This window comes from Eucyclogobius newberryi, unplaced genomic scaffold (assembly GCF_026437365.1).
Source record: "Eucyclogobius newberryi isolate DKJ021-1_F unplaced genomic scaffold, fEucNew1.0.hap1 SCAF_14, whole genome shotgun sequence".
NCBI lineage: Eukaryota > Metazoa > Chordata > Actinopteri > Gobiiformes > Gobiidae > Eucyclogobius > Eucyclogobius newberryi.
In genome coordinates this window covers 8,414,065-8,438,802 of record NW_027315768.1, presented here as the reverse complement: position 1 = coordinate 8,438,802, position 24,738 = coordinate 8,414,065, and the positions used below count along the sequence as shown (strand labels likewise).

General features: G+C 45.6%; 3 protein-coding genes across 3 annotated transcripts in view; 1 reads left to right on the top strand and 2 right to left on the bottom strand.

Moving 5' to 3' along the window:
• Nucleotides 1-24,738, top strand: part of LOC140359387 (complement C1q-like protein 2) — a 249,498-nt gene that overhangs the window by 181,080 nt on the left and 43,680 nt on the right. The window lies entirely within an intron of this gene.
• On the bottom strand, nucleotides 4,134-20,122 carry dbi (diazepam binding inhibitor (GABA receptor modulator, acyl-CoA binding protein)). Its single transcript, XM_072444280.1, has 4 exons — nucleotides 19,967-20,122; nucleotides 16,256-16,373; nucleotides 4,413-4,475; nucleotides 4,134-4,330 (listed from the first exon to the last, which is right to left on the bottom strand). Exons 1-4 carry the CDS (start codon nucleotides 19,979-19,981, stop codon nucleotides 4,257-4,259), a joined length of 270 nt encoding a protein of 89 aa, XP_072300381.1. The 5' UTR covers nucleotides 19,982-20,122; the 3' UTR covers nucleotides 4,134-4,256.
• Nucleotides 20,455-24,532, bottom strand: cunh2orf76 (chromosome unknown C2orf76 homolog). The gene is made up of 5 exons (XM_072444279.1): nucleotides 24,284-24,532; nucleotides 23,630-23,680; nucleotides 22,648-22,685; nucleotides 22,479-22,560; nucleotides 20,455-21,084 (listed from the first exon to the last, which is right to left on the bottom strand). Exons 1-5 carry the CDS (start codon nucleotides 24,423-24,425, stop codon nucleotides 21,008-21,010), a joined length of 390 nt encoding a protein of 129 aa, XP_072300380.1. The 5' UTR covers nucleotides 24,426-24,532; the 3' UTR covers nucleotides 20,455-21,007.

Sequence of the window (24,738 nt, the reverse complement as noted above, 5' to 3'; positions counted from 1 at the left end):
TTTGATCTCATCCAGTGAATACTTATTGTCCCTCTGATGTAGAAATGGGAAAGGAACTTAACACTAAAGCACAGTAATAGCATTGTGATAGGATGGAAACGGCTTTACATCCACCGTTTGTAATTCTATTATTCTATTACTATTGTGCTACTGTTATTAAAGTAACATTTTCATATACTTACTTACTAAATGTTCATGAAAAAAAGAGAATACCCGAATTTTGTAATAATTGTCTCATTATGTATTAACTGTTGGATTATTTACACATCACACAAATGTATCATAAAATGTGGTTTTATTACATAATGTGGCTGTACAAGTTTACCATCTGTTTGTACAAGACATATAATACATGTACTTGAATGTTCCGTAGTGTCTTCAGTTAAAAACAAGAACATTCAGTGTCGTTCCTTGACAGTTACTGTGTTGTGTCTGATCAGCTGATTTGAATACAATTTGCCAGTCCAACTTGGAGCAGAAGCACGACAGCGCCATCTGCAGTCCGACAACGGTATTCCAAATGTGAGAGAGTTCAGAGAGAGTCCATCAAATCATGCACACGAGCCATAAAGCGGAACATCGACAGTTCAAGTCCGCTATTTCTGACCACTGCCGACGAGAGCACCCCCTGCTGGACTGGGACAAGGCTGAGGTACAGTACCAGCTCCGGATGAGGGAGGCCATCGGAAACGTGCACAGCAGACTGTAAATCAGGATGAAGGGGCACGCCAACTCATGCGTACAACTGTGAAGAAGCGGGACTGTAGATGGGGCTGTTGTCCTACTGCTCCAAGTATGAAGACAGCACCCGAATGTGTTTAAATCACCTGACCCGAGCTGACCACAGTCACAGTGACACCAGTGACACGTCCAAGGAGGGCGGTTCAGGGTTGATGAGGGAAACCGGAGGAAAGCCCACCCAGACACAGGGAGAAACGTGCAAACTCCCCACAAATACCCGAAAGTCCAACCTTCTTGCTGTGAGGTGCGAGTGGCTGGTATTTTTATAGACAAATGATTGAAAAACATAACATTTTACAGTGGGCTCTCCACAGATCTGACCTTTAAGTTCACCTGGACACTTTCTTGTCAAACCAAATGGCAGACCCTCCACACACACATCCACACATAGAGAGTGAGAGTAAAGTCTGTTTGAAGTGGATATTCATCTGAGGTGAGGATGAGCTCTACTGCCAAAAGTTTACAGTTACAAAGTTATAATTACTCATAAAACACAAAAATAATTCATTGTTTAATTATTGCAGATTTGGAGTTTTTCAATCGTAGCTAAAATGAAGCGTTAACATTTAATGAAGTAAATGTAAAGTTAGTAGGGTTTAAGCATTTTGTTTTGAAATGTGACTGAAATACGTCAGAGGCCCTGGTCAGAGGACAGACATCTTCCACTTCAGAGCTGAGTTTAGTGAAATAGTTCATTTTCTCATCCTTTCCTTTCATGTCAGGATTTACACTGTGCAATAGTGCTGTCTAGTGTTTGACAAACAAACTACAGCTCTTTTCAAATCATGAAACGAGAATGATCTTTGACTTAAATATCTTAATCAGAAGGACATTTCACAGTGTTTTCGGTCAAGGGGAATGACAGAAGATAATAGTTTGAGGCGGATTGGACTCACGGCTCTGCAGCCAGCTCCACATGAGCCTGGCACATGTGCCATCCACTCAGCCACCGAGCGGCAAAATCATTTACAAACATGTTGCATGTGTGTCAACCTGAGGGTCACGAATTAATCCATTAAGAAGATTTAAATTAAGATCAAATGTAATATTAAAGTGACGCTTCAAATTTGATTTACTTTTTACTTTTATTTATGAAGATAATCAAAAGACAAAATCATTTTTTGCCAGTTTTTTGTTTGTTTTACGCATTGTGATCCCAGACACTGCACTGCATATCCAGCCGATGTTCTGACTGGTTCCACCCAAAACATCTATTTATTTATTTTTATTGAAAACCCTTAAAAAGGCATCAAGAACACAATGATATGCAGATTCATTGACAATCTAATAAAATGGCTCTCAAGCACAAACTGAACACATGTACAGAGGCTTCATTTGTGATGGGCACAATGTGACATGGAACTATAATATTATCTGGACGGGGAATCCAAGATGGCGCTGCTTTGGCCTCTGGTGTTTAGTGCATGGAACGAGCTTCTGTCTTTAAAGGACAAAATAATGGTTGAAAAATAAGTTTCCCTTATTATTTTACTCCCACAAACAACCCCAATTTTGATCCCTGAACGTAAATGAAAAGTATGTTTTTGTGACATTATGACAATTCCATTCAGGCTGGAAAATGTGTCAAAATGAACCATGCTCTGGTGCGATTAGGTCATTCTTTTGATTTTTGATACTATTTCAAATGTGGGCGTGGCAGTCGCAAGGGCATTTAAGGCTAACATTTAAAACCATCACAATTATATTTGATTATTTTCCCTTATAATTCATATTTCCATGCGCAAATTATAGGGAAAGAATGTATATAAGAAAAATATGACAAAATAAAGGATCACAGTAGAATTTTATATTTCCCCGATGTGTAAGCTTCATCCGACATTACAGTCTGAAAGTGTCTCCATCTCTTATTTCACTATATTTCCCGTTTCATATTTGCCCTGTGGACAACATTTATTATCATATTTTGAGCTGTGCGACATGGATTACACAATATACACCCATCTTTTTAAGCCGGTCTCTTCTCTGGAAATGAAAATGGCTCTTGGCTTGGCCTCATCTCCTCTCCAACGCCCCCCGCAGGCTCTGTGGAGGAATGTGGGCCATTGGCTCATCTTTGCAGGATTGTTCTCATTCAGCTTCATTGGAGGGTTTGGCCTGCTTAAGGTCGTTTAAGGTCATGCTACAGCATCTCATGAGGTTTCAGGTCAGGACTTTGACACTCTTAAGTCTTCATGGTTTTTTCTTTCTCCTTCAGAGGCAGATTTGCTGGTGTTTTGGATCATTGTCCTGCTGCAGAACCCAAGTTCGCTTCAGTTTAAGGTCATGAACAGATGGCAGGACATTCTCCTTCAGGATTTTTTTGGCCGACAGCAGAATTCACGGTTCCAATTATCACAGTGAGTCTTCCAGTCCTGAAGCAGCAGAACAGGCCCGGACCATCACACCACCTCTCTAGTCATGTGCGGGTCGGATTTAATTCCAACCCACGGGTTCCACTTGTTTTTTTAAAATTTACCCCAATCTACCTTTAAAAGGTTTTGTATTGAAATGCAGTGTAATTTGGACAAAGGTTTTGATCTGCACCTGAACAATGATGCATTTTAACAAAGTCATCAGCACGACTAATAATCATTTGAAAAGGAACTGGCTTGCTCACTTTCTTTGCTCACAAAGCTTTAGAAACTTTATAATCTTTTCCAGACTGATTGCTCTCAATTGATTTCTTTCTTATTTGTTCCAGACTTTTCTTGATCTCAGCATGATGTCTAGCTTTCTTCTTCATCTTGAACTTATTTAAATTTGTTTGATGATCTGAAACATTCATGTGTGACAACCATGAGGAATCAGGAAGCGGTCAAACACTTCTTCACACACTGTACATCTTAGAAAACTCTGAGCATGTCTGATGTAGATCTTGCTAATACAGACCGAGCAGAGAGACGAGCACCTCCTGGAGCAGCATAGTTCCACGTCAAATAGTTCTGGACTATGTGTGCAGTCCCCCTTTTCAAATGATTACATCTACTAAGAGCGTGGATGAAAGAAAAAACTACCGTATTTTCCGGACTATAAGCCACACCTTTTTTCATAGTTTGGCTGGCGACTTATACTTATATTTATACTTATTTACTTACATTTACGTGTGATTTTCACACTTGCAACCGCATTTCATACTCCAGTGCAACTTGTATGTTTTTTTTCTTCTCTATTATGCATTTTTTTGGCTGGTGCAACTTATACTCCGGAAAATATGGTACTTTGTGGATTGTTTTGAGGTACAATTACAGATTGAGCAGAAGATGGGACCTGCAAGTAAAGTACCTGCACATGTGGCCTCAATAATCACTACATAAACATATCCCTCCTAATAAACATGGACATTTTATTTGCAGTCACGTTCCTGTAAAACCATCAGACAGAGTCGTATTGGGTTATTTATTGTGAGCGTTTATTTTGAAGTTGAAATGACTGGACTCTGGTAGAAAACGACTTGAAATATGCAGACCCAAAACAGCAGCGCTTGTGTTGCCGTGGTTACAGTGTTAAGGCATGGTTCAGAAGCCGTGCTTTGTCTTGAGCTCGTTCACCAACTGCACGTACTCCTTCATGGCGTCCTCCTTGCTCTTCCCTGTGGCACACGGAGGAGAGATCACGCTGTTAGCACAGATTTACAAACGCACATGTTGAGCTGAAAAAAGGTAGGACGGCACCTTTCTGCTTCTCCCAGGCGTCCCATTTGGCTTTGCCCGTGAAGTCCAACATGCCCGGACGAGCTGAAGGAGACAAAAAGAGACGTGTTACAAGCCGTGGTTAAAACTGGTCAAAGTGAGAGCACCGAGCAGCAAAAACGAGCCACGTTACAACTGGCTCTGCTCCCCCCATTTAAATAGACTGATCATACCATAATTATGCTTTTATTCATGAGGCAGATCTCAGCGAATCACACAAAGACAGCAGGACGTTGCCCCAGTGAGACGGGGCTAAAGCTAGCATAAACTACTTCTGGTTTATCCTGCATTTATTGCACTTCCCTGCAAAGAATCTCTGCAGGAGAGGCACGAGAACTGCGGGAGAGGCACGAGTACTGCGGGAGAGGCACGAGTACTGCGGGAGAGGCACGAGTACTGCGGGAGAGGCACGAGTACTGCGGGAGAGAAACGAGAACTGCGGGAGAGAAACGAGAACTGCGGGAGAGAAACGAGAACTGCGGGAGAGAAACGAGAACTGCGGGAGAGGCACGAGTACTGCGGGAGAGGCACGAGAACTGCGGGAGAGAAACGAGAACTGCGGGAGAGGCACGAGTACTGCGGGAGAGGCACGAGAACTGCGGGAGAGAAACGAGAACTGCGGGAGAGGCACGAGAACTGCGGGAGAGAAACGAGAACTGCGGGAGAGGCACGAGAACTGCGGGAGAGGCACGAGAACTGAGGGAGAGGCACGAGAACTGAGGGAGAGGCACGAGAACTGAGGGAGAGGCACGAGAACTGAGGGAGAGGCAAGAGAACTGAGGGAGAGGCAGAGAACTGAGGGAGAGGCAAGAGAACTGAGGGAGAGGCAGAGAACTGAGGGAGAGGCACGAGAACTGAGGGAGAGGCAAGAGAACTGAGGGAGAGGCAAGAGAACTGAGGGAGAGGCAGAGAACTGAGGGAGAGGCAAGAGAACTGAGGGAGAGGCAGAGAACTGAGGGAGAGGCAAGAGAACTGAGGGAGAGGCAGAGAACTGAGGGAGAGGCAAGAGAACTGAGGGAGAGGCAGAGAACTGAGGGAGAGGCAGAGAACTGAGGGAGAGGCAGAGAACTGAGGGAGAGGCACGAGAACTGCGGGAGAGGCAGAGAACTGAGGGAGAGGCAAGAGAACTGAGGGAGAGGCAGAGAACTGAGGGAGAGGCACGAGAACTGAGGGAGAGGCAGAGAACTGAGGGAGAGGCAGAGAACTGAGGGAGAGGCAGAGAACTGAGGGAGAGGCAGAGAACTGAGGGAGAGGCACGAGAACTGAGGGAGAGGCAAGAGAACTGAGGGAGAGGCAAGAGAACTGAGGGAGAGGCAGAGAACTGAGGGAGAGGCACGAGAACTGCGGGAGAGGCACGAGAACTGAGGGAGAGGTACGAGAACTGAGGGAGAGGCACGAGAACTGAGGGAGAGGCACGAGAACTGAGGGAGAGGCAAGAGAACTGAGGGAGAGGCAGAGAACTGAGGGAGAGGCACGAGAACTGAGGGAGAGGCACGAGAACTGAGGGAGAGGCAGAGAACTGAGGGAGAGGCAGAGAACTGAGGGAGAGGCAGAGAACTGAGGGAGAGGCACGAGAACTGAGGGAGAGGCAAGAGAACTGAGGGAGAGGCAGAGAACTGAGGGAGAGGCACGAGAACTGAGGGAGAGGCACGAGAACTGAGGGAGAGGCAAGAGAACTGAGGGAGAGGCACGAGAACTGAGGGAGAGGCAAGAGAACTGAGGGAGAGGCAGAGAACTGAGGGAGAGGCACGAGAACTGAGGGAGAGGCACGAGAACTGAGGGAGAGGCACGAGAACTGAGGGAGAGGCAAGAGAACTGAGGGAGAGGCAAGAGAACTGAGGGAGAGGCAGAGAACTGAGGGAGAGGCACGAGAACTGAGGGAGAGGCACGAGAACTGAGGGAGAGGCACGAGAACTGAGGGAGAGGCAGAGAACTGAGGGAGAGGCACGAGAACTGAGGGAGAGGCACGAGAACTGAGGGAGAGGCACGAGAACTGAGGGAGAGGCAGAGAACTGAGGGAGAGGCAAGAGAACTGAGGGAGAGGCAGAGAAAGCGCCTTCTGCGCTCCTGCTTTTCTCAAAAGCTCTTAGCTTTACCAGAAATATGAATTTGCTCTATTTTTGTGAGTTCAACCCTTGAGAATCCATCTGGTCTGGCTCCTGCTGAGTCTGCACCAGTGGTTTCAAGGGCCAATCACATGGCATACAGTGCCCGCAGGCGGGCCTGCAACCAATCACAGAGCAGCTTTTTGGTTTAAGCGGAAGTCAAACAACTGAACCAAAACAAACATGGCGGTCTATTTTAGGACATATACAGACTATTTCTAAAACGTGCACACAATGGCACTTTGTGCATCTGGAGGAGAAAGGACAGGGCTTTTATGAACACTGGATTTAACACAATTTAGCTGTTCCTGCTTTTTCCGCTGTTTTGAAACTTCAACCAATCAGAGTATTTGAAGTATGTTTTAAATGTCCCAATGGCTTTGTATGTTGCAGCGTATAACAGGGTGCATCAGTGTGTAACAGTGTGTAGCAGGGTGCATCAGTGTGTAACAGTGTGTAGCAGGGTGCATCAGTGTGTAACAGTGTGTAGCAGGGTGCATCAGTGTGTAACAGTGTGTAGCAGGGTGCATCAGTGTGTAACAGTGTGTAGCAGGGTGCATCAGTGTGTAACAGTGTGTAGCAGGGTGCATCAGTGTGTAACAGTGTGCATCAGTGTGTAACAGGGTGCATCAGTGTGTAACAGTGTGTAGCAGGGTGCATCAGTGTGTAACAGTGTGTAGCAGGGTGCATCAGTGTGTAACAGTGTGCATCAGTGTGTAACAGGGTGCATCAGTGTGTAACAGTGTGTAGCAGGGTGCATCAGTGTGTAACAGTGTGTAGCAGGGTGCATCAGTGTGTAACAGGGTGCATCAGTGTGTAACAGTGTGTAGCAGGGTGCATCAGTGTGTAACAGTGTGTAGCAGGGTGCATCAGTGTGTAACAGTGTGTAGCAGGGTGCATCAGTGTGTAACAGTGTGCATCAGTGTGTAACAGGGTGCATCAGTGTGTAACAGTGTGTAGCAGGGTGCATCAGTGTGTAACAGTGTGTAGCAGGGTGCATCAGTATGTAACAGGGTGCATCAGTGTGTAACAGTGTGTAGCAGGGTGCATCAGTGTGTAACAGTGTGTAGCAGGGTGCATCAGTGTGTAACAGGGTGCATCAGTGTGTAACAGTGTGTAGCAGGGTGCATCAGTGTGTAACAGTGTGTAGCAGGGTGCATCAGTGTGTAACAGGGTGCATCAGTGTGTAACAGTGTGTAGCAGGGTGCATCAGTGTGTAACAGTGTGCATCAGTGTGTAACAGGGTGCATCAGTGTGTAACAGTGTGTAGCAGGGTGCATCAGTGTGTAACAGTGTGTAGCAGGGTGCATCAGTGTGTAACAGTGTGCATCAGTGTGTAACAGGGTGCATCAGTGTGTAACAGTGTGTAGCAGGGTGCATCAGTGTGTAACAGTGTGTAGCAGGGTGCATCAGTGTGTAACAGGGTGCATCAGTGTGTAACAGTGTGTAGCAGGGTGCATCAGTGTGTAACAGTGTGTAGCAGGGTGCATCAGTGTGTAACAGGGTGCATCAGTGTGTAACAGTGTGTAGCAGGGTGCATCAGTGTGTAACAGTGTGTAGCAGGGTGCATCAGTGTGTAACAGGGTGCATCAGTGTGTAACAGTGTGTAGCAGGGTGCATCAGTGTGTAACAGGGTGCATCAGTGTGTAACAGTGTGTAGCAGGGTGCATCAGTGTGTAACAGTGTGTAGCAGGGTGCATCAGTGTGTAACAGGGTGCATCAGTGTGTAACAGTGTGTAGCAGGGTGCATCAGTGTGTAACAGTGTGTAGCAGGGTGCATCAGTGTGTAACAGGGTGCATCAGTGTGTAACAGTGTGTAGCAGGGTGCATCAGTGTGTAACAGTGTGTAGCAGGGTGCATCAGTGTGTAACAGTGTGTAGCAGGGTGCATCAGTGTGTAACAGGGTGCATCAGTGTGTAACAGTGTGTAGCAGGGTGCATCAGTGTGTAACAGTGTGTAGCAGGGTGCATCAGTGTGTAACAGTGTGTAGCAGGGTGCATCAGTGTGTAACAGGGTGCATCAGTGTGTAACAGTGTGTAGCAGGGTGCATCAGTGTGTAACAGTGTGTAGCAGGGTGCATCAGTGTGTAACAGGGTGCATCAGTGTGTAACAGGGTGCATCAGTGTGTAACAGGGTGCATCAGTGTGTAACAGTGTGTAGCAGGGTGCATCAGTGTGTAACAGGGTGCATCAGTGTGTAACAATGTGTAGCAGGGTACATCAGTGTGTAACAGTGTGTAGCAGGGTGCATCAGTGTGTAACAGGGTGCATCAGTGTGTAGCAGGGTGCATCAGTGTGTAACAGGGTGCATCAGTGTGTAACAGTGTGTAGCAGGGTGCATCAGTGTGTAACAGTGTGTAGCAGGGTGCATCAGTGTGTAACAGGGTGCATCAGTGTGTAACAGTGTGTAGCAGGGTGCATCAGTGTGTAACAGTGTGTAGCAGGGTGCATCAGTGTGTAACAGGGTGCATCAGTGTGTAACAGTGTGTAGCAGGGTGCATCAGTGTGTAACAGTGTGTAGCAGGGTGCATCAGTGTGTAACAGTGTGTGGCAGGGTGCATCAGTGTGTAACAGTGTGTAGCAGGGTGCATCAGTGTGTAACAGTGTGTAGCAGGGTGCATCAGTGTGTAACAGTGTGTAGCAGGGTGCATCAGTGTGTAACAGTGTGTAGCAGGGTGCATCAGTGTGTAACAGGGTGCATCAGTGTGTAACAGGGTGCATCAGTGTGTAACAGGGTGCATCAGTGTGTAACAGGGTGCATCAGTGTGTAACAGGGTGCATCAGTGTGTAACAGTGTGTAGCAGGGTGCATCAGTGTGTAACAGGGTGCATCAGTGTGTAACAGTGTGTAGCAGGGTGCATCAGTGTGTAACAGTGTGTAGCAGGGTGCATCAGTGTGTAACAGTGTGCATCAGTGTGTAACAGGGTGCATCAGTGTGTAACAGTGTGTAGCAGGGTGCATCAGTGTGTAACAGTGTGTAGCAGGGTGCATCAGTGTGTAACAGTGTGCATCAGTGTGTAACAGGGTGCATCAGTGTGTAACAGTGTGTAGCAGGGTGCATCAGTGTGTAACAGTGTGTAGCAGGGTGCATCAGTGTGTAACAGGGTGCATCAGTGTGTAACAGTGTGTAGCAGGGTGCATCAGTGTGTAACAGTGTGTAGCAGGGTGCATCAGTGTGTAACAGGGTGCATCAGTGTGTAACAGTGTGTAGCAGGGTGCATCAGTGTGTAACAGTGTGCATCAGTGTGTAACAGGGTGCATCAGTGTGTAACAGTGTGTAGCAGGGTGCATCAGTGTGTAACAGTGTGTAGCAGGGTGCATCAGTGTGTAACAGTGTGCATCAGTGTGTAACAGGGTGCATCAGTGTGTAACAGTGTGTAGCAGGGTGCATCAGTGTGTAACAGTGTGTAGCAGGGTGCATCAGTATGTAACAGGGTGCATCAGTGTGTAACAGTGTGTAGCAGGGTGCATCAGTGTGTAACAGTGTGTAGCAGGGTGCATCAGTGTGTAACAGGGTGCATCAGTGTGTAACAGTGTGTAGCAGGGTGCATCAGTGTGTAACAGTGTGTAGCAGGGTGCATCAGTGTGTAACAGGGTGCATCAGTGTGTAACAGTGTGTAGCAGGGTGCATCAGTGTGTAACAGGGTGCATCAGTGTGTAACAGTGTGTAGCAGGGTGCATCAGTGTGTAACAGTGTGTAGCAGGGTGCATCAGTGTGTAACAGGGTGCATCAGTGTGTAACAGTGTGTAGCAGGGTGCATCAGTGTGTAACAGTGTGTAGCAGGGTGCATCAGTGTGTAACAGGGTGCATCAGTGTGTAACAGTGTGTAGCAGGGTGCATCAGTGTGTAACAGTGTGTAGCAGGGTGCATCAGTGTGTAACAGTGTGTAGCAGGGTGCATCAGTGTGTAACAGGGTGCATCAGTGTGTAACAGTGTGTAGCAGGGTGCATCAGTGTGTAACAGTGTGTAGCAGGGTGCATCAGTGTGTAACAGTGTGTAGCAGGGTGCATCAGTGTGTAACAGGGTGCATCAGTGTGTAACAGTGTGTAGCAGGGTGCATCAGTGTGTAACAGTGTGTAGCAGGGTGCATCAGTGTGTAACAGGGTGCATCAGTGTGTAACAGGGTGCATCAGTGTGTAACAGGGTGCATCAGTGTGTAACAGTGTGTAGCAGGGTGCATCAGTGTGTAACAGGGTGCATCAGTGTGTAACAATGTGTAGCAGGGTGCATCAGTGTGTAACAGTGTGTAGCAGGGTGCATCAGTGTGTAACAGGGTGCATCAGTGTGTAGCAGGGTGCATCAGTGTGTAACAGGGTGCATCAGTGTGTAACAGTGTGTAGCAGGGTGCATCAGTGTGTAACAGTGTGTAGCAGGGTGCATCAGTGTGTAACAGGGTGCATCAGTGTGTAACAGTGTGTAGCAGGGTGCATCAGTGTGTAGCAGGGTGCATCAGTGTGTAACAGTGTGTAGCAGGGTGCATCAGTGTGTAACAGGGTGCATCAGTGTGTAACAGTGTGTAGCAGGGTGCATCAGTGTGTAACAGTGTGTAGCAGGGTGCATCAGTGTGTAACAGTGTGTGGCAGGGTGCATCAGTGTGTAACAGTGTGTAGCAGGGTGCATCAGTGTGTAACAGTGTGTAGCAGGGTGCATCAGTGTGTAACAGTGTGTAGCAGGGTGCATCAGTGTGTAACAGTGTGTAGCAGGGTGCATCAGTGTGTAACAGGGTGCATCAGTGTGTAACAGGGTGCATCAGTGTGTAACAGGGTGCATCAGTGTGTAACAGGGTGCATCAGTGTGTAACAGGGTGCATCAGTGTGTAACAGTGTGTAGCAGGGTGCATCAGTGTGTAACAGTGTGTAGCAGGGTGCATCAGTGTGTAACAGTGTGTAGCAGGGTGCATCAGTGTGTAACAGTGTGTAGCAGGGTGCATCAGTGTGTAACAGTGTGTAGCAGGGTGCATCAGTGTGTAACAGGGTGCATCAGTGTGTAACAGTGTGTAGCAGGGTGCATCAGTGTGTAACAGTGTGTAGCAGGGTGCATCAGTGTGTAACAGGGTGCATCAGTGTGTAACAGTGTGTAGCAGGGTGCATCAGTGTGTAACAGGGTGCATCAGTGTGTAACAGTGTGTAGCAGGGTGCATCAGTGTGTAACAGGGTGCATCAGTGTGTAACAGTGTGTAGCAGGGTGCATCAGTGTGTAACAGGGTGCATCAGTGTGTAACAGTGTGTAGCAGGGTGCATCAGTGTGTAACAGGGTGCATCAGTGTGTAACAGTGTGTAGCAGGGTGCATCAGTGTGTAACAGTGTGTAGCAGGGTGCATCAGTGTGTAGCAGGGTGCATCAGTGTGTAACAGTGTGTAGCAGGGTGCATCAGTGTGTAGCAGGGTGCATCAGTGTGTAACAGTGTGTAGCAGGGTGCATCAGTGTGTAGCAAGGTGCATCAGTGTGTAACAGTGTGTAGCAGGGTGCATCAGTGTGTAGCAGGGTGCATCAGTGTGTAACAGGGTGCATCAGTGTGTAACAGTGTGTAGCAGGGTGCATCAGTGTGTAGCAGGGTGCATCAGTGTGTAACAGTGTGTAGCAAGGGTGCATCAGTGTGTAACAGGGTGCATCAGTGTGTAACAGTGTGTAGCAGGGTGCATCAGTGTGTAACAGGGTGTAGCAGGGTGCATCAGTGTGTAACAGTGTGCATCAGTGTGTAACAGGGTGCATCAGTGTGTAACAGTGTGTAGCAGGGTGCATCAGTGTGTAACAGTGTGTAGCAGGGTGCATCAGTGTGTAACAGTGTGCATCAGTGTGTAACAGGGTGCATCAGTGTGTAACAGTGTGTAGCAGGGTGCATCAGTGTGTAACAGTGTGTAGCAGGGTGCATCAGTGTGTAACAGGGTGCATCAGTGTGTAACAGTGTGTAGCAGGGTGCATCAGTGTGTAACAGTGTGTAGCAGGGTGCATCAGTGTGTAACAGGGTGCATCAGTGTGTAACAGTGTGTAGCAGGGTGCATCAGTGTGTAACAGTGTGTAGCAGGGTGCATCAGTGTGTAACAGGGTGCATCAGTGTGTAACAGTGTGTAGCAGGGTGCATCAGTGTGTAACAGGGTGCATCAGTGTGTAACAGTGTGTAGCAGGGTGCATCAGTGTGTAACAGTGTGTAGCAGGGTGCATCAGTGTGTAACAGGGTGCATCAGTGTGTAACAGTGTGTAGCAGGGTGCATCAGTGTGTAACAGTGTGTAGCAGGGTGCATCAGTGTGTAACAGGGTGCATCAGTGTGTAACAGTGTGTAGCAGGGTGCATCAGTGTGTAACAGTGTGTAGCAGGGTGCATCAGTGTGTAACAGTGTGTAGCAGGGTGCATCAGTGTGTAACAGGGTGCATCAGTGTGTAACAGTGTGTAGCAGGGTGCATCAGTGTGTAACAGTGTGTAGCAGGGTGCATCAGTGTGTAACAGTGTGTAGCAGGGTGCATCAGTGTGTAACAGGGTGCATCAGTGTGTAACAGGGTGCATCAGTGTGTAACAGTGTGTAGCAGGGTGCATCAGTGTGTAACAGTGTGTAGCAGGGTGCATCAGTGTGTAACAGGGTGCATCAGTGTGTAACAGGGTGCATCAGTGTGTAACAGGGTGCATCAGTGTGTAACAGTGTGTAGCAGGGTGCATCAGTGTGTAACAGGGTGCATCAGTGTGTAACAGTGTGTAGCAGGGTGCATCAGTGTGTAACAGTGTGTAGCAGGGTGCATCAGTGTGTAACAGGGTGCATCAGTGTGTAGCAGGGTGCATCAGTGTGTAACAGGGTGCATCAGTGTGTAACAGTGTGTAGCAGGGTGCATCAGTGTGTAACAGTGTGTAGCAGGGTGCATCAGTGTGTAACAGGGTGCATCAGTGTGTAACAGTGTGTAGCAGGGTGCATCAGTGTGTAGCAGGGTGCATCAGTGTGTAACAGTGTGTAGCAGGGTGCATCAGTGTGTAACAGGGTGCATCAGTGTGTAACAGTGTGTAGCAGGGTGCATCAGTGTGTAACAGTGTGTAGCAGGGTGCATCAGTGTGTAACAGTGTGTGGCAGGGTGCATCAGTGTGTAACAGTGTGTAGCAGGGTGCATCAGTGTGTAACAGTGTGTAGCAGGGTGCATCAGTGTGTAACAGTGTGTAGCAGGGTGCATCAGTGTGTAACAGTGTGTAGCAGGGTGCATCAGTGTGTAACAGTGTGTAGCAGGGTGCATCAGTGTGTAACAGGGTGCATCAGTGTTTAACAGGGTGCATCAGTGTGTAACAGGGTGCATCAGTGTGTAACAGGGTGCATCAGTGTGTAACAGGGTGCATCAGTGTGTAACAGTGTGTAGCAGGGTGCATCAGTGTGTAACAGTGTGTAGCAGGGTGCATCAGTGTGTAACAGTGTGTAGCAGGGTGCATCAGTGTGTAACAGTGTGTAGCAGGGTGCATCAGTGTGTAACAGTGTGTAGCAGGGTGCATCAGTGTGTAACAGGGTGCATCAGTGTGTAACAGTGTGTAGCAGGGTGCATCAGTGTGTAACAGTGTGTAGCAGGGTGCATCAGTGTGTAACAGGGTGCATCAGTGTGTAGCAGGGTGCATCAGTGTGTAACAGGGTGCATCAGTGTGTAACAGTGTGTAGCAGGGTGCATCAGTGTGTAACAGGGTGCATCAGTGTGTAACAGTGTGTAGCAGGGTGCATCAGTGTGTAACAGGGTGCATCAGTGTGTAACAGTGTGTAGCAGGGTGCATCAGTGTGTAACAGGGTGCATCAGTGTGTAACAGTGTGTAGCAGGGTGCATCAGTGTGTAACAGTGTGTAGCAGGGTGCATCAGTGTGTAGCAGTGTGTAGCAGGGTGCATCAGTGTGTAGCAGGGTGCATCAGTGTGTAACAGTGTGTAGCAGGGTGCATCAGTGTGTAGCAGGGTGCATCAGTGTGTAACAGTGTGTAGCAGGGTGCATCAGTGTGTAGCAAGGTGCATCAGTGTGTAACAGTGTGTAGCAGGGTGCATCAGTGTGTAGCAGGGTGCATCAGTGTGTAACAGGGTGCATCAGTGTGTAACAGTGTGTAGCAGGGTGCATCAGTGTGTAGCAGGGTGCATCAGTGTGTAACAGTGTGTAGCAGGGTGCATCAGTGTGTAACAGGGTGTAGCAGGGTGCATCAGTGTGTAACAGGGTGCATCAGTGTGTAACAGGGTGTAGCAGGGTGCATCAGTGTGTAACAGTGTGTAGCAGGGTGCATCAGTGTGTAACAGTGTGTAGCAGGGTGCATCAGTGTGTAACAGTGTGTAGCAGGGTGCATCAGTGTGTAACAGGGTGCATCAGTGTGTAACAGTGTGTAGCAGGGTGCATCAGTGTGTAGCAGGGTGCATCAGTGTGTAACAGGGTGCATCAGTGTGTAACAGTGTGTAGCAGGGTGCATCAGTGTGTAACAGGGTGTAGCAGGGTGCATCAGTGTGTAGCAGGGTGCATCAGTGTGTAACAGGGTGCATCAGTGTGTAACAGTGTGTAGCAGGGTGCATCAGTGTGTAACAGGGTGCATCAGTGTGCATCAGGGTGTAGCAGGGTGCATCAGTGTGTAACAGGGTGCATCAGTGTGTAGCAGGGTGCATCAGTGTGTAACAGTGTGTAGCAGGGTGCATCAGTGTGTAACAGGGTGTAGCAGGGTGCATCAGTGTGTAACAGGGTGCATCAGTGTGTAGCAGGGTGCATCAGTGTGTAACAGGGTGTAGCAGGGTGCATCAGTGTGTAACAGGGTGCATCAGTGTGTAACAGGGTGTAGCAGGGTGCATCAGTGTGTAACAGGGTGTAGCAGGGTGCATCAGTGTGTAACAGTGTGTAACAGGGTGCATCAGTGTGTAACAGGGTGCATCAGTGTGTAACAGTGTGTAGCAGGGTGCATCAGTGTGTAACAGGGTGTAGCAGGGTGCATCAGTGTGTAACAGTGTGTAGCAGGGTGCATCAGTGTGTAGCAGGGTGCATCAGTGTGTAACAGTGTGTAGCAGGGTGCATCAGTGTGTAACAGGGTGCATCAGTGTGTAACAGTGTGTAGCAGGGTGCATCAGTGTGTAACAGTGTGTAGCAGGGTGCATCAGTGTGTAGCAGGGTGCATCAGTGTGTATCAGTGTGTAACAGTGTGTAGCAGGGTGCATCAGTGTGTAACAGTGTGTAGCAGGGTGCATCAGTGTGTAGCAGGGTGCATCAGTGTGTAGCAGGGTGCATCAGTGTGTATCAGTGTGTAACAGTGTGTAGCAGGGTGCATCAGTGTGTAGCAGGGTGCATCAGTGTGTAACAGGGTGCATCAGTGTGTAACAGGGTGCATCAGTGTGTAACAGGGTGCAGCAGGGTGCATCAGTGTGTAACAGTGTGTAACAGTGTGTAGCAGGGTGCATCAGTGTGTAACAGTGTGTAGCAGGGTGCATCAGTGTGTAACAGTGTGTAGCAGGGTGCATCAGTGTGTAACAGTGTGTAGCAGGGTGCATCAGTGTGTAACAGTGTGTAGCAGGGTGCATCAGTGTGTAGCGGGGTGCATCAGTGTGTAGCGGGGTGCATCAGTGTGTAGCGGGGTGCATCAGTGTGTAACAGGGTGCATCAGTGTGTAGCAGGGTGCATCAGTGTGTAGCGGGGTGCATCAGTGTGCATCAGTGTGTAGCGGGGTGCATCAGTGTGTAACAGTGTGTCGCAGGGTGCATCAGTATGTAGCGGGGTGCATCAGTGTGTAACAGTGTGTAGGTGTCTTGCCTATGTTGACGTCTCCCACTGTGCCCTGCTTGTACAGAGAGTAGACCCTGAGCATGTCCTCGTCAGAGGGCTTGGCCTTCAGGTTCTTCACGTCGGTCGCAGCGCTCTCAAACTGGGCCTGCACAACCCAAACACACACAAAGGCACATATTATCCATTATTTGTATCATAATTGTAGAGACCCGCAGATGACGTTGCCATGGTGACAGGAGTGTCGGGCATAAGGCTTCCCCTTACCTTTGGGAAGCTGTACAATATCTCTGGCACAAGCAGATGCTTCATGCTTTTAAAGTCGGAATAAACTTTTTCCATCAAATGAAACTGGATTAAAAAGGAACTCTAAGAGCCATTTTACTAAAGACTTTTAACCCACTTGAAGAATTCACTGTGTAAAATATCAATATTGTCGTATTGTTTGGATTGATCTCTAAATTACCAAATCTGCAGGATTTGGTAACATGGTGATAATTCCGAAAATTTCCCCATGTGTGGACCAATAAAGGGGATCTTATCTTAATCACACGCTTCATTGGAAAGTTACCAAAGGTTGCTGCTGACTCAGCATGCGTGCTGATTGGTTGAACATTGGCGCCAAACCAACCAGGGGTCAGTCAGTGAGAGACAGGAAGACCAAACCAGTTCCATCAAGGTCTCCGAAGAGGAAGGACCCTTGACCCGGGAGGGGGAAGTGTCTCCTAGGTTGAGCTAAGCTAGCACAGCTAATGTGGGTAACAATGTCAGAGAGACACCCGAAGACTTCACTCTCTCTAAGTCATTCTGCGCTGCTTTAAACTGCAAAACACAAACTCAAGAAAAGTACTTTTGGAACTCAAGTCTACAACATTTTTTTGGATAAAAGACAGTCTTTAAATTGGCTTCTGTGAATCAGTGCAACGGCCTTTTTGTTATTTGAGGAACACTGAGAAGATCATCCTAGAATCAGCTTTAACTCCAACACACAACTAGATTTAGAACAATCATAATCTAGTGTATCTGTATTTGTTCATGAGTAACTGGCATAGTCTATATTCATTCGTTTCATTATTTGGTCAATAAATCATGAACAACAGTTGGTAACGTTTACAAGTGTTCGAGTCTGGTGACGATTGATGGATTTAAACACAATTCAAGTCAATGTATTTTTGTAACGCCCAAAATCACACCAGCAGTTGAGGAGGGCGACAGTGAAAAACAGATTAAACAATGTTCATAGGGACTTGGCAATGTCCCAGCATCCTGTAAAAACAGCACAGGAGACCTCCAGATCTCTACCTTCAGCATCACAAATGTGGGGAATTTGAGTGTTTTTGTGAGGCTGAGGGCAAGATGATCTCCTAAACAGATTTGTGACTGAGAATATAACACTCCAGGTCTTTTTTGATGAGGGGAACAACATGGCTAAAAGATCAAAAAGGACCATGTTGCAGAATATGTGTCTTTGCACCTCAGATAACCTGAGCTACAGTGAACAGAACAGTGAGCTCATTGATGAGGCTTTAACTGTTCTGATTGTGTGAGCTCAGTGGGACGGAGGGCGAGAAGGAGTGAACCAAGGCCCAAAGCCAAAGCCAGCTAAAGAACCCCCCTTTGGATAGGACATGAGAACTCAGAGGAAGAGAAAGTCCAACTGGAAAGTAGGGTTAGTGATATGAGATGAAGTAAACCGACTGTCCGGGTGATACTTTATACTCAAATGAATGTCTCTGTTTTAAGTTTGGGTTCTACTACTTTTGATAATAACATTTTTTGCAATCCATTAATGTCTTGGATCAGGTTCGGCTATTTTTATTTGAATCACATTGGTTCACAACTTTTGTTTGTTTCTTTTTGTGATTTTTGATTTTTTTGGAAAAATAAATGGAAATACTTTCAATCCAATTTGTACCAATTTAGTGATGCTTATAAAAAAAACTACAAAAAGTTGACTTGAAACTTGATTCACAATTAAAAAAATTCACAAAAGTAACACATTTTGTTAAAAAACATTCTACAGGTTGGAGCAGTGCCTGAAAAACTAAACATTATATACATTTTTGCCCATTTTGTCACCGACTTCAGATTCTTTTCCACTCATTTGCTTTCCCACAGTGTTACTAGTGTTTGACCTGCTGATATTCATTCAGAAAATCTACGGTTGTCTGAGCGCGTTGTGAACCTGTTTGGAGCATGACTGATCAGATGAGTAAGAGAAACTAAGAGTGTGTTTGAAGAACATGGCCTGAAATTACCTCGTTGTGACACAAATGTTGAAATCTCGAACATGTGACTGAGCTGCTGTGGTGAAATCAGTAAACTGCAGAGGCCAAAACCCGGACTTTGCGTCACCTTAAGCGCGCAAGGTCAAAATATTAGACTATGAGTTTGTTTTTTTCTGTATGAATAAATATCTAGTTCCAGTACTAGTTAGGTATTGATCATCATCATCTGGGTATTCGCTATTAAACGATTGGTTAATATCATGTAGAACAGGGAACCACAGCACTAGTACTGCTTCAGCTCTCTGCTATAGCACTTATGCAGTCCCAAATAAATGATCATTGTAGAGAAATTACTTCTAGTTGACACTCTGCTGGAGTCACAATATATAAACCTTTAGCCTGATATAATGCTTAGTGACATCAATGGCCACAAACTTAACTCTTCTAAAATGGTGATCATCTTGGCTTGCCTACTTCCAGAACTATTTGTGTTCAACCAATTTCTATTCTATTTTGAGCTTGTTAGGGTATGTTTTTGATGAGGGAATAATCTTCGGAGTTGCATTTAGCTTAATTCAATCTTGTTTGACGAATCCCGTTTAGAAAGCACTCTCCACATGAGCGTCAAAAAAACACATCGTTCTGAATTTCCCCTATGTGTGATGTCATATTCTACCTATGACCTGGCTCTCAGAAATTCAGCACGTCCAGCAAGTCCATCAATCATCACCAGACTCGTTTTGAGCATTTCTGCCTCAAAGCACAATCATTACAACTGTGTGGCTGCATTAGCATATCGGAGGAAAGCTAGCATTTGTTTTTATCTCAATGATGCAATTCCCTCTGAGGCCAGCAGGTGGAGCCAAATGTAATTTTCTAGACAAGGTCTGTTTTTTTAAAGGTGTAAAACATGAGATGCCAAACTGAAGGTGACAAAACAAATAATGTTGTAATTTTAAGAAAAATATTTGGCTTTCCGAGTACCACCGGGTCTATTACAAGATTATTTCAGGTTAAACAAGATGCTATGATTCAAGTAGTTAAGTTTGAGGTGAGTTAGGCCATATTAATTCTGAGTTTTGTGGGCAAATGTATATGTTTGTTATTCAATAAAACACCCACTTGTAAAAAGTACAATGCAGCTGATCAAACTTTTTTTCTGGTCATTGCAGCAGGTTTTTGTTTGGTGAATCTGCTGCCTTCTGATTGCATGTGTGCAAAGTTCACAGTTCATTCAAAGGGTCAAACGCAAATAATACTGATCTCATCGACAGTTGTATAGCATGACCATAGAGAATTACTATAGTTTCGCCCCCAAATTTAAACTCTAAAACACAGCACCAGCCCATGATCGAACAAGAAATAACGTCACAAACAAATTCACCCGGTTCTGCAGCACAAGCTAGCTCAGAGTCGCTAGCTCTAATTCATTATACGCTGGGTTTTCTTATTTTTAAACGCATTTATTTGACTGTACGGCAATGTAATTACGTGTGCAAATGTCTCTACACACCTGGAGGTCTGCCATGTTTCGTTTGTGGTCCAAAAAAAGATGAACACGCCAAAACAAAAGGACGGAAAAGGCAGTAGCGGTGGTGGTGGTGGTGGAGCCTAGTGCAAGGGTCCAGAGGTCTTCCACGCTCCGCACAGACCACTGTTCACGGTTACGGCCTACTCGGCACGCGATTGGCTGAAATGGTGACCGGCACAAAGAAGCCGTCAGTCATTGGGTGGCGTGAAACGTTTGAGCCAATCACGGAGCGCAGAAGCAGGAAACGGACAGAGGAGGCGGGGTTAAGCTGCTCTGACAGATGTTTACTGCGGCAAAGGGTGAAATTGTAGCTCCAGGCAAAGGTTTCATGGCTAGATCTTCACTGCTTACTACTACACGTTTTAGCTACAACTACAAGCAGTGTTGTAGTAAATATGCAACAGAAAATAAAGTAAAGAGGCATATAAAATGTATACTAACATGTATTAACAATTCCAACTCAAGACAAAGCATTGCCAGTTTCATTAGTCACAGGGATAAGTTAACAGTTTTGCTTGGATTTATATACAAAACAAAAAATATATATAAATTAGGGGAAAACAACAAACAAATATTACCAATAGTATTTTCCTTGGACAAGTTACAGTGAGAGAAGTGCATGTTTGCTTCTCTTTCAAGCCAACACACAGAATTGGAGTGATGAACTAAATTCCTGCATAATGATAATTTGTGTTTGTAGTGGTCTTTGAATGCATAAACAAAGAATATTATTCATTATCATCCTGAAAATCGAAAATAAAATAAAATTCAGCTTTCAGAGTTTGTAGGATTAACACAATTTTACAAGTTATGGGAAACACACACAAACTCCATATTTTGAGTACCTGACAAGTCTTTCCATGCCACATTTCTAAAACATTATTTAAACATTCTTCCTTCCCAAAAAATAACTAAAAAAGGCACACCAGTGTGTAAACATTATGTCCGCTCTGGTTCCTGGTGCGCATGACCTTTGCCCTCGTTAGTGGTGCGCCACAAGGGTCACGTGGAGAAAAGAACCGGTCACCACGCCACCTGGGGGTTGGCTTTGAACGCGTCGTAGTCGGATTTCTTGAAGAAGGCTAGCTCCGTCTCATTGGCTGAAACACAAAGTAAAAGGTCATTAGGATTAAAGACAGTTTCACATACGACAGCCACAATCTGGAGTACACATAAAAATATACGTGTATACATAAATACACACATACATTTGTATGAATTGGCACTGCAGAGCTGCGGTTTCAAATCAGAATCTGATGACGAGACAAATTTAATCAATTCATCTCAGCAGTAGAGTAAGACCGTCTCCCAGGCTGCATCATGGTGCATACCACAGGTGAGAAAAGAGCACATTAGTTTGTGCGGTTAGAGTTCTAGTTTAGAATTAGAGGCAAAAGAATGAATAATCCAGGTTAAATAGAAGTTGCATAAATAATATTAGTCCATAAATACTACAGTGTCACTTAGGTTTGCTCAGTGTTGCTCAGAAAAACATTATTATTGGTATTTCTGCAAACAAACTTTTCCACACAGTCACAGTTGTATGAAGGCACGTGGACGCCCTCTGGTGGAGCAATGTAGTACACTATATAAAGTATAGCTAAAAACCAAGGCAAATGAAACGAGTCAGTAAACTGGGTAACATGTTTTCACTTGGTTAAGCATTTACTGTTTATCAGTTAGCACATTTTTCTATTACATTCAGATTTAGGGCAAGGGGGCAGGTAAATCTCTCTCTGATCAGAGGTCACTGCTTAAATGTTGAATGGACTTTTTTTTTGGCCCAAATCTGAGTCTTATTCCCTCGTGGCGTGGACTGCCGATTAGCCCTGCTACGTATCAATCATAAAACGTACCTACCGCTCACCTGCAGCCGCGTGCGGCTCGTCCCCACGTTTCCGCGCGTCTAAGCGCATTGATCTATCATAATATAGTTCTCAGTGTACGGGACAAAATGAAGACGGAGAAAAACAGTTCGAGCTGACTCAGAAGAAGATGGAAATCTACAGGAGACGAGAGATGCGATGCGCTCCGTCGCGCTAATAAACAAACGCATGTGTGTGTTGTATCAGTCCGCACGGGGGAGTGCGCATGCGCACTTCCGCCTGAGTTCTCAAACGAAAAATCGTCCATTGCGCCTTTAAACCCAGCTCCTGCACCAATCATGAGTCAGCGCTAGTTCAGCCTCTGCAGCTCAGTGAGACTGGGATTCAGGAGGAGGAGGAGCTGAACACAACCTGAGAAGGACAAACACTTGGATTACTCTTCTGCAGGTCAGTCAAGGCTCAGTTGTTATTGCAGTTCAGGCAACAGACCACACAGCAAAACAAACAGTTCAGCAGAATGTAGGCATTTTGGGGGAAATAGTAGAACACTGCCACCTACTGAGTAAAAGACAAAAAGGTAAGCTTGTTCGATGTAGATGCACAGCTTCCAGCATCGACCCATGTTTGACACGTCAATCTACATCTAGGAAAATAGGTTTGTCACTTACTAATTCCTGCTGCTCTGAGCGTTTCATTTTCCTGGAGAAATGGTTTGTCCTGATCGTCCAAACTCATCACCAAGTCATTCGTCTGCGAGGAGAATGTATATTTACTGTATGATTGTTAATAAAATTACACTTTGAAACGTTTGGTTATTGATTAAACTGCTGTCCTTACCTTAGCTCCATGTGCTTGATGGATGATTTTCATTGTGTCTGAAAATTAAAAATGTAAAGTTAGAAAGAATTAAATGAAAGAAAATAAAATGTACATAAATACTATAGATCTATAGTATTTATTTATGAATGTGGCTTCCGTCCTCAAGATGGCAGAAGAGTCAGACATCACTTCTGACCCATGAATATGTGGCAAGGCAGCAAGTTCAAGATTGTTGGGACAAATCCATTCACGTAGCTACCAGTTCTTTGTATAAAATAAATATATAGTAAGTAAATATTGTATGTTTTTCTAACTTCCTCCAATCCCTCTTCCTCATTTTCTCCTGAATTATCCCTCACAAAACTAAATCAACTATTTTAATACCAACAACTAACTAAAACATAAAATAAAAAGATTCAATATAGTTAACTTGTTTAAGAATATTTAAGTGATAGTTATAATGCTGCTCACACTCCTCACAGCCCCATTTCATTCCTTATTAGTGTTTTTACCTCTGCAGAGCGTCCACAGTCAGTGTTTAAGGCACTTTACCCAAATGTCTCATGTAAGAAAGTCAAATCTGTTTTGCCCCAGCAGATATACTGTAAAATCATCTAAATCATCTGCATGCTGCATCATATTATGGAGCGTTTTATTCTCTGCAAAGCAGAACGGAACCGTTAGCATGCATATTTGTTAGCTTTACTGGGCGCCGAGTTTAGATTCAAAGTCTGTGGACGTCCAGCGTTTTTGCGGCATGTCCAGAGCGTACGAGGTGGCACAGTTCGGGCATTTAAGCATCTGCAAGGAAAATTTGCTGTAGTGTACACGCAATAATGTCTTGATATTCTAAAGTTTGTATTGATCCGAAAGCAAATGACAATCTATATGAACGATAAGACACGACTCAGCCCTACACTTTTACAAGTTGACCGTTGATTATAATCCATCATGTCAACTACAAATGTAACATTTCGATTTAGAAATGGAAGAATCTTACCATATAGATATTTCCTAAATGGAGGCGGTAGTCCTGGTCTGATCTCAATATCTAGAACAAAGACCAAATTCATTAAAACCAACACTCATTTTATTGAGACGGGGCAGGTAAAATGTTTCCAGATAATCTACATACGTTTGTGTAGACTTGTGTAATATTATTATTCTTTTACGGATCACACATTTAGATAAATCAATGTTCAGGCCGTGTTTCCTCATTGATTCCTGCCTGTTTGTGCAATCCTGTATTGTTCTGCAACGGAGGCGCAAGTGCTCAGAAAATTACCGTTTTCACCTACCCCCTTTCTCCACCCACAACCCTGTATTTAGTTGTGATTATTTGAAAAAGACTTTCAGTGACAAATAAGAGTTCTAAATGTCTCACAGCCTCCTTTCAAATATAAAAACATATAAATGACAATCAGCTGCTTGTTACAGTGGACGTCACTATGAAGAGGCGGGGCTTATCAGTTTTAAACAGGAAATTATGGACATGTTTCTATTAAGCCGTTTTAGATCTATATTGCGGTTTACAATTAATACAATGTGAAAATATTATCCAATTATGTTATAGTTCAATACTAAGTATCTGGGGGGAAAGCATAACACGTCTCCTTTATAGTGTATAGTGTATCCGGGCTAAACACCCGTTCACCTTTCCGCACGTGCTGGATGAGCTCGTGCACGCTCTGCTCCGGTGAAAGCCCCTGGAACACCACAGGCCGAAAGTTCCGGTACTCGAAGGAGCGCACCAGGCGGACCGTGAGCGTCACCGCCACCGGCCCGGGATCGGACATGTCCTCCACAGCGCTCTCTGCCCGGGCACGGAAAGCCTACACACGCGGCAGCAGGAGGAGCGTTCAGGAGGGGCAAACGTCAACAGAACACCGGGCAGTCACGTAAGGCTCACTTATACATGAGGGAGAAAGAGCGACATCTGCTGGGCTGGAGGAGGAAGGTGGAGATGTTCCACTGCAGAGCGGAGGCACAGCACTCTCACACCCACAGCCACGCAGACATTCAGCCAAATCTGTGCCATTTTTTCCCAGACATAACCCTAACCCAGACATAAATATCTCTATCACAACATAAACAAACCAAATATTTATC